At 41.8% G+C, this 13,343-nt stretch overlaps 1 protein-coding gene across 1 annotated transcript in view; it reads right to left on the bottom strand.

The window, feature by feature from the left end:
* Nucleotides 1-1,069: 1,069 nt before the first annotated feature.
* The window catches only part of LOC110078686 (ALK tyrosine kinase receptor), a 171,867-nt gene continuing 159,593 nt past the window's right edge, over nt 1,070-13,343 (bottom strand). The window contains exons 18-21 of the mRNA XM_078383016.1: nt 12,974-13,075; nt 10,618-10,752; nt 7,739-7,829; nt 1,070-6,084 (exon numbers count right to left, since the gene is read on the bottom strand). Coding sequence (XP_078239142.1) covers nt 5,413-6,084; nt 7,739-7,829; nt 10,618-10,752; nt 12,974-13,075 — 1,000 coding nt within the window. The 3' untranslated portion in view covers nt 1,070-5,412. The remainder of the gene's footprint in view (nt 6,085-7,738; nt 7,830-10,617; nt 10,753-12,973; nt 13,076-13,343) is intronic.

The following is a 13,343-nucleotide window of genomic DNA, read 5'->3' as shown; positions in this document are numbered from 1 at the left end:
CAACATCTAATATTTTGCTCCCTGGTTGTTCCTGAAAGATGTTGGACATTTTGGCAGTTCCTTATGCAGGTATTCAACATGTGCTTTAAAGGTTGTACAGTATTACCTTGCAATCAGTCCTGAGTCTTTGATCAGACAATGGAAAAGTATTCTCGAAGGCTTTCATGGCCGGGATCCGATGGTGGTTGTAGGTTTTTCGGGCTGTTTGGCTGTGTTTCTGGAAATGGCCAAACAACTCGAAAAACCTACAACAACCAATGGAAAAGTAGTTGGAAGACAGACACGGTGGTATATCCCTGGGGTACTTTATACCCCTTTCTCCCTACCATACTTTGGAAATAGTTTCTGCCCAGAAGTACATTATCTTGTGATGGGCACTGCCTCTTTTTACCAAACTTCATAGTTTCCATTTCTTTCTAGTTGTACTACATCTGCATTTTTGCAAGAAAGAAAGCACATACCTTGCAAGCTATTAGCTGGCACTGGTATACGAGTATGATGCCAATCTGCTGCAGTGTGACTCAAATCGTTCATCACCCACCTGTGCTAGATATATAATAGGATTAACTGTTCCACTTTAGTAGGGAAGCTACCTATAAATAACCTTGCTGATGAGAGCTCTTAGGCCCTTCTGCTGTTGATGGGTGTAAGCTTCATAAACAAGTATTAGCAGAAGATCCAGGAGACCCTCTGCTCCCACAAGTACAATCTGTACACTGCTGCTTTGGTGGTGGGGAAAAGAGGGTGAATTTTAGGCACTTTCTATGACCTCTGAAATCTGCCAAGGCAATAACAAAACAATCTGGCTGCACAGAAAAGATGGAGGTCCTTCCGTGTGCCTAATGTACTTGAATGAGCCATGCACCATTAGATTGTAAGGCGAGTGGAGGAGCAGCATCTATTACAGGAGATGAGCACTCCTTCACACACTTGTTTTTCTTGCATTTTAAAGAATCACTTCACCTCCATCCAATAGTTGCCCCCATGGCAATCCATGGAGTTAAATCATGCTCCCTGCTGTGAGTACATAGGAATGGCCAGCTCAGTAGCCTTTGAAGTGTTAGGATAAATGGGTGCCAATTTAGAATGAAGCTTTCTAAGTCACAGATAATGAGTGCACACACAAAAGGATCAAGACCTTCAGTGAGTCTTCAGGTGGGAGTGTCTTGTCTGCTAGAGTTACATTTCAAGGTCCTTGGTTGCCCCTTAAAGGGAACAAGACACATTATTTTGCTAAGGAGACCCATGATTAGATTTTTGCCTAGTGTAATTCACTACTAAAGATTCAGGGCCATTCCTCATTGATTTACAACTCCTCCTGCAAACTGCTATCCATAGAAAGTAGATGACTTTCTGCCTGTCATTCATTTGCTTATAAAATGCCAGTTAAATCAATCAGCCCTATTCAGTGTGCAGAGAATTAGAGTTACATTTATTTTATGGATGGACCATTATCAACCTCTGAAACAGGTAAGAGGCACAGTCTTCCTTCACAATTGTAGTATGTGTGTGTGTCAGTGGGGGGGGCACTATACAAGAGCTAGGTTACAGTGGGCATATATGATTTCTAGTTATTTCACTGAAACAAATGCAGTGGGTCACATCTACTGCTGAATGTGTTTTCAAGACTAAAGAATGATTTCCCCCTTGTGCCCTGATGTTCACAGCATGTCAATGTACCAGCTTGTAATAACTGCATAATATCCTGTTTTGTGATACCATGCTTATGCAATAGACATCATCAGCTCTTGGCTAGGTGTAGCTAAGATTTTTGATGGTCCTTGCTTCTTCGTGGGATTTTGTGCCATGCCTTTTCACGGATATAGTTCATACAAGTTTTGAAACCTCCTAGAATGTGGAACTATATCAAGTCTGAAAGAATGTGCTAAACAAGGCAATCTTTGCACAGTCAAAGCTAGTTTCCCCCTTCAGTGTGTGTGTGGTTCTTTACAGAGCAAAAAGCTCTGTGAGGTGGCCACTGATTCTATTCAAATTCATCTGCTCCATGAGGACTGCCTTCCTTAAAAAATGTCTCGACATTTTCTATTCTATTCTAAATCAGGCTACTCTCTCAATAGCCAATAGCTAATAAAATAGCTAATTGTACACATGATGGAGCATCTTCTGAGGTTTGGGGAAGATGGCGGCTGACCATTTTTATTTTTATATAGACATTTAAAAATGGGTATGTGCAGCCTGCTGCGGTCCAGGAGAGTATGAAAAAGCTTCCTGAACCCATAAAAGTTGTTGACTTTTGCCTCAAAGAGATGTACACTGAAGTCACTTGTTCTTTAGTTGTTGTGCCCAACTCTTCGTGACCCCATGGACCAGAGCACGCCAGGCCCTCCTGTCTTCCACTGCCTCCTGGAGTTTGGTCAAATTCATGTTGGTAGCTTCGACGACATTGTCCAACCATCTCGTCCTCTGTCATCCCCTTCTCCTCTTGCCTCCACACTTTCCCAACATCAGGGTCTTTTCCAGGGAGTCTTCTCTTCTTATGAGATGGCCAAAGTATTGGAGCCTCAGCTTCAGGATCTGATCTTCCAGTGAGCACTCAGGGTTGATTTCCTTCAGAAGGGATACATTTGATCTCCTTGCAGTCCAGGGGAGTCTCAAGAGCCTCCTCCAGCACCATAATTCGAAAGCATCAATTCTTCAGCGGTCAGCCTTCTTTATGGTCCAACTCTCACTTCCATACAACACTACTGGAAAAACCATAGCTTTGACTATGTGGACCTTCGTCGGCAAGGTGAAGGCTCTGCTTTTTAAGATGCTGTCTAGGTTTGTCGTCGCTTTCCTTCCATGGCTGGTGTCACCATCTGCAATGATCATTGAACCCAAGAAAGTAAAATCTGTCACTGCTTCCATATCTTTCCCTTCTATTTGCCAGGAGGTGATGGGACCAGTAGTCATGATCTTAGTGTTTTTGATGTTGAGCTTCAGATCATTTTTTGCGCTCTCCTCTTTCACCCTCATTAAGAGGTTCCTTAATTCCTCCTCACTTTCTGCCATCAGAGTGGTATCATCTGCATATCTGAGATTGTTGATATTTCTTCCGGCAATCTTAATTCTGGCTTGGGATTCTTCTAGTCCAGCCTTTTGCATGATGTGTTCTGCATATAAATTAAATAAGCAGGGAGACAATATACAGCCTTATTGTACTCCTTTCCCAGTTTTGAACCAATCAGTTATTCCATATCCAGTTCTAACTGTTGCTTCCTGTCCCACGTATATATTCCTTAGGAGATAGATAAAGTGGTCAGGCACTCCCATTTCTTCAAGAACTTGCCATAGTTTGCTGTGGTCCACACAGCCAACGGCTTATTTTGTCACTTATTTTATTATTCATAAAAAATATTGTGCCCTGGAAAAACTGTGAGTGGGTACACAGAACAATTGAATTATAGTTTTGCTGCCCAGCCAAATTTTCCCCGCTCACTACTTTTAATACATTTAACAAGCGGTTTCCAGAGCAAATCATGCCTGAACTATCTCTGGAGGCAAAAATGATGAGGAAGGCTTTCCTCCTTTGAGTATATTATGAGAAAGCAAGATTTGCTGGAAAAGACAATCGTACTGGCAGTTTGAAGGCAGCAGAAAAAGAGGAAGACCAAATATGAGATAGGTTGTCTCCCTAAAGGAAGCCACAGGCTTTAGTTTGCAACAGCTGAGCAGGTCTGTTGAGGACAGGACGTTTTGGAGATTGCTTATTCATAGGATCATTATAAGTCAGAGGCGACTTGACAGCAAATAAAAACTATTAATGCATGAAAAAAAAGTGTAGATTTCTTTCTTGTACAGACTGGCTTCTCCTAGCCTGATCATTCTGTCCCTGTCCCCTAAAACAGTTTTTAGCTCTCCAATTTTTTGGAGCATTTTGCTTCAGTGCCAAAATACACGCTAAGAGCAATAGACCAGAACAACTCCCCTACAAGGAAAGTTTGAAACATTTGGAGTAGTTTTGGGTGTGTGTGTGGTGTGAGTGAGTAACAGGAGGCATAACAGAAATATATGAAAAGTAGGCATAAAGCAGGGGTTTTTTCTCCATCCCTCTCAGGATATGAGAACAAACCATTGAAGCTGAATAATGAGAGATTAAGTACAGATAAAAGAAATACTTATTGGGATTCATTGCCATATGACATAGCGGTGAACAACTTGGATAGTTTTAAAAGGGGACTATGTAAATTCATGGAGGTTAAGGCCATCATTGGCTAGTACTCAGAATGAATTCTCTAGTATCGGAGGCAGTATGCCTTAGTATATCTTTTGCTGGAACCTTTAACATGAGGGGTGCACTTGCTGAGCATAAAGACATCACTATTTTAGACTACAGGTCCCAGGCAGAATCCTTGTGCATCCCAGGGGATACAGGAAGCTGTACTTCTCCAGCCACCCATGCCCAAACACTGTGCTTTTTGATCTTCTTCTGCTGATGACCTCCCTGTAAGCAACTGCTTGGCCACCATGTGAACAGAATATTGAACAAGACAGTCTCTTGTTCTGACCCAGCACAGCTCTTTTCATGTTCTCCAAGGACTGTATTAGCTGTAGTCTGAAACATCTGGGCAGCCACTTTCTTCCCTTCCTCTGATTTCAAATCTGGCATAACCACTCACAGCATGAATGCACATGAAAGATTAGGTGCTAGTTTCAGTGTCTTGACCCTTGGCACCCAACAACCACAAGAGACCCTAATTTCAAAGAGGGAGAAAGCTCTCCCTTCTAATTAGAATATTTCAATATATCCCTTAAATTTCTGCATTGGCCATTTGGGACACACAGACGGTGAGAGCAACGTGTGTGCTGCCCGGTGAATGGCACTAGGTTTTTGGTGTGTTCATATGAGGACCATACGGTAGCTGCACTGTTGCTTGGGTACGCATCCTTGAAGAGTCCATGTTACATAATTTTGTTTTGGACATGAGTACCACATTTTCTTACTCTCTCCTCAAATCTCCAACATCAAGTGGGCTTGCCAACGACTGCATCTGGCAGTTCCGGAAATCCCTAAACAAATAACATTTGGACAGCGAGTCTTGAAACAGCAGATGAACAGCTGAGAGGAAGCAGTGCGCAGGGAAGGGCATAGCGTACAACCATGCAGATGATTTTATGCCACTGAGAATGGGGCCTTGCTGACTGTTGTCCTAAGTGTGTGTGCATGTGTAAGAGAGAGACAGCATGTGTGTAGGGAACAGACTCTGAAAAGAAAATGAAGCTTCTTGAATGTTTGAGAAACGTTGCTTCAAAGGTGGCACTTCAGAGCCAATTGGCACAGAACGGAAGGGAATCTTTGTTCTCGCACTTGCTGTGTGGACGACACTGAACTTTGCTCCAAGGATCACAAGTCACATGAGAAGAGAGTCAAGAGAACTGGAGACTTTCACTCCACCAGGTGAGCCTTGGTTTTTAAGGTGAGGGCCCTCGTAACTGCTGGCACAAGGGTGGGGCCGAGGTTTCCAGGGGCAAGCCCTGTTGTTGGTATCCATAGTTAACATTCCCACAGGGGAAATGGCGGAGCCTGAACAGAGGCACTTCTTTAACACTGGCTGTTAGTGAAGATGGTTCTAGAAGAACGGAAGAGCTGGGCAGCCTTCCGGTCACAATGCTGGGTCCCAAAGTACAGTTCCCGCCATGTCCTGAACTTTCCCTCTCAGTTGCCTCCTTCTCCACCTGTGAAGTGTTTTTGACGGTTGGCTTCTCTGAAAACCAGGAGCCATATGTTGGGTTCCAGAGGTTGGTGGGCTTGTTTCTGGACCCTCGCACTTTGTGGAGCTCCGTGACAGAGTTGGACTGAGCGTACGCCATGTTGACATGTCCTCCTTCCAGGGGTGCCTGCATGTTAGCACGTACTGGTGGCTCAACACCCGCCACTTTCGGGAGAGGCTTTGCAGCTGGGATGGCTAAGGCCAGAGAAGGCGGGGAAGGCAGGAGCTGCTCTGCACCTTTTTTCTCTTGCTGCGGCAACACTAACAGAGGAGGAATCGCTTCAGGGTCATCAGGACGGACTGGGACCTTTTCCTCTTCTTCAATGCATGGCCCATACTCCACAGGCAGAACAGTGTTGATGACATCAGGATCCTACAAGGAAGAACAGCCAGAAGTTCAAAATACCTTTTTTCTTCTTGATATTCAAAAGCACTGCTGGAATAAAAGATACATTGAGTGAGAAACTTCCCCTTTCAGTATAGAATATTTTATTAATCTGGATACAGGGAAGCTAATCAAATTTGTGGATGACACAAAATTGGGTGGAATAGCTAACAGCCTGGAAAACAAAAGCAAAATTCAAAATGATCTAGATAGCTTTGAGAACTGGGCTGAAAATAAAAGAATGAAATTTAACAAGGATAAGTGCAAAGTACTGCATCTAGGGGAAAAACAAACAAAAATACAGTTACAAGATGGAGGGGGTGGGGGTAACTAGCTCAGCAATACTACAAGTGAGAAGGATGTTGGAGATGTAGATCACAAACTGAACATGAGCCAACAGTGTGATATGGCTACAAAAAAAGGCAAATGCTATTTCAGGCTGTATTAACAGAAGTATAGTCTCTAAGTCCTGTACAGTACTAGTTCCCCTCTATCCGGCACTAGTTAGACCTCGTCTTGAGTATTGTGTCCAGGTCTGGACACCACACTTCAAGAAGGATGCCAACAAATTGGTACAATTTCAGAGGAGGGCAACAAGGATGATCAGGAAGCTGGAAACCAAGCCTTATGAGGAAAGACTCAAAGAACTGGGCATGTTTAGCCTTGAGAAAAGAAGACAGGGTAGTTATGATAGCACTTCTCAAATACTTGAAACACTGTCATACAGAGGAGGGGCAGGATCTGTTCTCAATCATCCCAGAGTGCAGGACACACAACAATGGGCTCAAGTTACAAGAAGCCAGATTCTGGTTGAATATCAGGAAACACATTCTAACTGCTAAGAGCACTATGGCAATGTAACCAATTATCTCAAGAGGTGCTGAGTGCCCCAACATTGAAGGCATTCAAGAGAAACTTAGACAACCACCTGGCAGATATCCTTTGGTTTTTATTCCTGCACTGAGCAGAGGGTTGGACCCGATGGCCTTATAGGTCCCTTCAAGCTTCATGATTCTATGATTTCCTCACAAAAACCTCTTCCAAGTTGCAGTGACGGGCAGAAAATTCAGGATTGACTAAAGAAAGGAACTACCACTTCACACAGTCTGGTTCTGATTCAGGGCAACTAGGCATTTAGAAGTAATTAATCTGTTCTTTCTTCTGTGGGCACTCCGTGACAGAAGCTTGCCCATGATCACATATGCTATCTCTTCTACAAGGCGCAGCAGGGAACTGAACCCCTGAGCTTCTAACCAGGTTCTCCATCTCACTGAACTACCCAACCAGCCTCTCTTTCGCACAACATGCCATTAGGTTATGTCAGGAATGAGAGCACTTCACCCTCAAGATGCTGTTGCCTGAAACTCCCTTAAGGTGGTGAGCGCTGATGGAACCTGTAGTTAAACAGTATCTTTGGGCCACACACTCATCACCCCTGCATTATGAAATTTGCCACCAGAACGTAGTGATTACTGCTGCTTTAGATTGCAACAGTTTAAAGGGATTGGACAAATTCACTGAGGATAGGTTCAACGAAAGCTATCAGACTAACAACCTGCTTAATTCAGAGGCGTCGCTGGGGAGCAAATATGGTTATTTCATAGGACAGCAGAAGATGAGAGGGCCATGGTAACTCGAATACCTGAGTGCAGTATTCAATCCTTTCCAGTATTATGGCAAAGTTTGGTCTGTCTTCAGGCTGGTGTTGCCAGCACTGGGTCATTATCCGGTACCTAAAACAGCAGTAGGAAATCAAATGGCGAATGGCAGGAAAGGACACAGTAGGTGGATTAAATGTTACCTTCAAATGTAATTAGGTACAATTACTCCATTCTGAGGTTCAGAAGCTGACCATTAGAATAGTCATATAACCTCTTTACTCTCCCAGTTTTCAAAAATAACTGAGATTGTTTTTTTCTTAGTTCCTTAAACAACTTTGAAGGCTACAACCACTGGCCTGTGGTACCATTTTATTCCTCTCTCCTTCTTTGATGCCTCAGTACCTATAGCAGAGTATGAAGCAGTAACACAGCCCATGCTAGAACCATGTTATATTCTTCCTCCACCATCTACTGATCCCACCACCTGATAACTATAAAAATAATATAAAAATTACAGTAATATAGCAAAAAAACCCCATAAATCTCAGTTCTAATGGTTCTCAGTTACACTTTCATTATTGGGGAAAGGAATTAAATACAGGTAACTAGTGGGTTTTTTTTACCTAATTATTTTCAAGCTCCCCCTTAAACATCCAGTTTGTTGCAGAACAGGAATCAGCACAAACAATAAAAGAATTCCCACTAATTATCTACTGATACGTCTGAGGTCTATAACCTCCCCTTAGGTTTGGTGTAATATTCACCAGCCTTCTACATATATTTAATAAGGTTTGCTCCACCTCACAAAGGCCAGGATGACATTAGCAGGACTTATTTCTGATTGATCAAGCACAGAATGATTTACAAAAAAAATCTGCTAATCACATGCCACAACATTCAATGGAATGACTTTTTCAAAATCAATTAGGACTTTTGGAGAGTGGGCATGAAATTGTATTATAAGCCAGTATTAATACAATAGTAGTATACACAATTTTAAACAATAATGTATGACATTTCAAGCTCATGTTTTTTTTCCCCAGTACATCAGGAAGGCAATCAAGGGTTACTAGTGTTAAATCAAATGTAACAGCAAAGATATTCTTGAAGGCTTTCACGGCCAGGATTCAATGATTGTTGTGGGTTTTCCAGGCTGTTTGGCCATGTTCTTAAGATTTTTCTTCCTAACGTTTCGTCAGTCTCTGTGGCCGGCATCTTCAGAGGACAGGAGTCAGAACTCTGTCTGTGGTCTGGAGTACAGACAGAGTTCTGACTCCTGTCCTCTGAAGATGCCGGCCACAGAGACTGGCAAAACGTTAGGAAGAAAAACCTTCAGAACATGGCCAAAGAGCCTGAAAAACCCACAACAATCATTAACAACAAAGAGTTGGTCTCTAAGTCTTATAGTTGAAGCTTAAAGACAAAATTCTTTGTTGGGATTAACATAGAAGCTTGGCTCAAGTCGATTACACTAAAAATGTGATACAAGTCGTATATGTAAGCTGGAGTGGGTTGTACACTGACTGGCAGTGAACCTATGCAATGTCTACTCATAAGAGGACAAAAATTGTGCACTCCTTGATGACTACTTGATGAGACATAATCAACAACAATGATAGATTTCTAGGCTACAGTGGGGTCTTGACTTAAGAACGACTTGAGTTAAGAACATTTTGACTTAAGAACCGCTCTCATAGGAAAATATTGACTTGACTTAAGTACTTAGATTTGAGTTAAGAACTGAAAAAAACCACGTGGGAGGCAGGGAAAGTGCAAAATTTGAACTTTCAGTTAACTGTTGGCCAGTGAAAAGGGTGCCTGTCTGCTTCCTCACTCCTCCCAGCGTTTAGAGAGTGGATTGGGAGACAGTCTTCAGACTGCCTGGTACTGTACTGCCTGGACTGTATTTTCCCTGCCTTCCCTGAACCTTTCTTGACCTAAGAAAAAAAAGAAACAAAATATCTCCCTCTAGTGGTCGAAGGTGGAATAGCAGCTTCCCATTAGTTTCTATGGACGGAAAAGAGCAGATACGGATCAAATGGTTTTCAATGCATTCCTATGGGAAATGCAGATTTGACTTGAGAACTTTTTGACTTGAGAACCGCCTTCCAATACGAATTAAGTTCTCAAGTCAAGACCCCACTGTATTTGCAATAGGCGGTGAAGACCTTTGGATTACTGCAAGAGTATAAGTGCTCTGAATATGACATGAGCCAATGGTTAGCACTAACCAAAATATCCGTGCCACAACTAACTTAAAGCTGTTGGCTACTATAGCTAATGGCATCATTCACCCCATATAGGAGAGATATGGGGCATGTGGGCATCCTGATGTTGGCCTGCAACTCCCTCATCATCTGGGGCTGATGGAGGTTTCAGTCAAGCAACATACATTCCCCACCTCTTCTATCTTTCAATAGTGAACTCATTCTCCAAATGTCAAGATGGCACCACCATGCAGAAGAGGGAGGTATCAATAGATTTGGTGTGGAAACTAAATAGAACAGAGGGTGTGATCAGACAGGAAGGTTGGATTACACTGATTCATGTTGGGAAAGGTTGCGTCTCTGGCTGTAATCTCCTTTAAAGTGACCCTTCTGTGCACAAATAGTTTGGTCCCCATCGCTCAAGCCCTACTGCCCTCCCCCCAAAAAGGTGCCTCGCTGCTAGATCAAAAAGGTCTAGATTGGGCATAATGCAGATTCAGGCTGGTTTATGATTTCATGTACGTTGTACAGCCACCAGAAAACAGCTAGAACCAGACCATGCCACACTGCAATCTTTCTGTTGAAGGTCCCACTTGTTTCAGCAGATTGTTGAAATGTGTGACAACAGAAAAGGGTCTTTAAAGGGAAAAGAAAGTTAAAAACAGAAGATGGATGGAACTTGTGGAGCATGAAGGTCCTTAAATATTTCATACACTGGGCCAGGGCAGTTTTTGGGTGGATCCATCCTTCCTCCATTTGTTACAAACTCCAAGACCTCCTGGTTACTTTTGCTGGGATATGGCATATATCCAAGAGAAAATATTTCCCACAGCAGTACTCCAAAAGACCTGTACACAAAAGACAAAGATAGGAGATAATGGGTACATGTTTGGAAAGCGGCGTAAATATGACTGGAGAAAGATTTTGCAAGAGCCTTTTATACTGTGCAGTCCTATGCTATCAAATTTTGGAGGTTTGAAGCACTGGAACTACTATATCGTGTCATCATCCCACACCATGTAAAAGAGGCTTGAGATTGTATGACAGGAATCCTCATCAGAACTTCATCCTCTATCAGTATCGTGCCTGTTCTTTGGAAAGGTCAAAGATGGCAGCAAAGGAATAAAAAATAGCATGGATTCCTCCCATATGACTTGCAACATCTGAGGTTACTAACCACACAAGAAACACCAGAAGGAGGCCTATTTCTTACAAAATATGCAATATTAGATTTCAAAGTTATTGTAATTTGTTAGTGTTAGAAGTTAACAGCTTAAAAATGTTTGTTGCTGTTAATGTTTGTAAAAGAAAACCTTTAACCTGTTGAATTAAATCATCACATTCTTAGTTTGAAAATAAACATGGTATTTACCCTCTTTTGAAATCTGAAATGTTATTCTTGGTGGTTTAAGGCTACATTCTCCAACCAGGCTCTTCCCAACCCCCCACCCCAACAGACTATAAATCTGTTTAGAACTGCAGTTTTTAGGTAGAGATTCATGGTGATGCAATATGTCCAAACAGATGTCTGCTCTAAAACATACAGTCTCACCTTGCCAATGCATCACTACGAACTGTCTTTATAAAGCCAATGGCCAAAATTTTGTTGCTTCGCATAGTAAATCACATTAAAGTAAGTATTATCGGGCCTTTGGCTGTACAATAAATTTGTACTGTATGAAATTAAGTATATTGAATCAATGGGAATTTGGTGGGTCAACTCTTCCATAAGTGCTATTGATTCAAGTGGGCCTACTCTAAGTGTGAGTTACTTTATCATAGTATGTCATAGCTAGAGCGAAGCCCATTTGAAGCAATTGAACTTACAGATAAGTTGGTTCACTAAATGTCCATGAATTCAATGGGCCTAGTCTGGTGCAATTTAGTAAACTATAAAGCAATAGGATTTTGGCCAATAATTCTCTTGTCACAACGCTTTAAACTAGAAAGGTTATTGCAGAAAGTATGCAGTAAGTATGAAGTATAAAATATTGAGAAGAGCTGGTCTTGCTTCCTGCATAGCTATTTAACTCTCGGTTACAAATCTTCTGTCACCTCAACACCTGGAAGAGACATCCACACAACTGAAAACTACTGATTTCTAGTTGCTAATGGATCACCTAGTTTATCCTCTGAGAAATTTGGATTTGAAGTCAAAGCACCTTTTGAGGAAGATTGTTTGGAAGGTGAAAGATTCAAGATGAATGGTTTGCATCATTCCTTCGGTAAGCAAAACTTAATTTTTGGAATAGAAATGAGAATGACTATCAGCATTTCTCTACCCAAATCTGTCTTGACTTCAGAAAGGACTTAAATACAGTTCACACACTTAGGGTGTCTTTTATTTGTTGCAGACTAGAATTTTGTTGCAGAGAAGATACTCATTGCTAATCTGCAAGAACAACCATCTTCAGAGTAAGGGCCATGCGAATAATACAAATTTTATCTTTTAACCTGCATAAAATCTTCTTCAACAAGCTGGTTTTGCTTCAAACCCAACTTTTAAAGAGTATTTATCAAACTAAATTATCTGTGGGCAACCAGAAGACACTAGTTTTGAGAGACTATGCTGTTGATGTGCTGGGTTTGTAAGGAAACTCATCACTGTGAGCTGAATAGCGACATAGGATAAGTTTTTGTTTATCTCAATACACCTTCATTATATTTACCACAGTAACTTCGCTAACATTGTGCTAAAGAAGCCTGTGTAAAAGTAGCTAGAGAGCAATTAATTCTGTGTGAAACAGTGGCTTCCCAGTTTAAGATCCTCAGTGTTCTTAGCCTACACCAAGAAGGTGGTCTCGGCCTTGTCTGTGTTATCTGAAGCATCTGAGAGTTGTAGTTTAAAAATACCTAGGGTTCAACTGTGGGAATCACTACTCATAAAGCCAATTTTCCTTTGGAGTAGTATACATATTTCCCTCTTCAGGGAAGGAGTGTGCATATATATATTTCCTCTTTATTGGTTGACAACCAAAAATATTGTTAGTGTTGTTTTTAAAATACCATATTTATTGGGAGCATTTAGTTTTTCGAAGCTCTGTATTTGACAATAATGATCAGGCTTACCAGGTATCTGTTTTGGATGTGAACATCCCTTCCATGAAGGCCTCAGGTGGCATCCACTTGACAGGGAGCATCGCACACCCTCCTTTTCTGTAGTAGCTGGCCCTATTTAGGGGTGCCAGAAGATTAATGAGACACGTATTGGCTTCTTTGTGCCTAAACATTGGCTCATCAAGTAATTCAATTGTGTGGCAGTGGAAACGACGATTGCAACACTAGTAGCTACTTTCCCACCTTTTCTTTTCTTTTTTAAAAATGGCAATGTTATGTCAAGAATATAATTGTTTGATTTACAGGGGAAAAACAGGGACAAGATATTCAGGGCAGTATTGAAATGAGGGAATAACAGAAAGTCCTTCTCTTCTGAGGACTG

The sequence above is a fragment of the Pogona vitticeps genome, chromosome 1 (assembly GCF_051106095.1).
Source record: "Pogona vitticeps strain Pit_001003342236 chromosome 1, PviZW2.1, whole genome shotgun sequence".
Taxonomy (NCBI): Eukaryota; Metazoa; Chordata; class Lepidosauria; order Squamata; family Agamidae; genus Pogona; species Pogona vitticeps.
The sequence above is the reverse complement of the archived record's forward strand: the minus strand, read 5'-3'. Positions and strand labels throughout refer to the sequence as shown.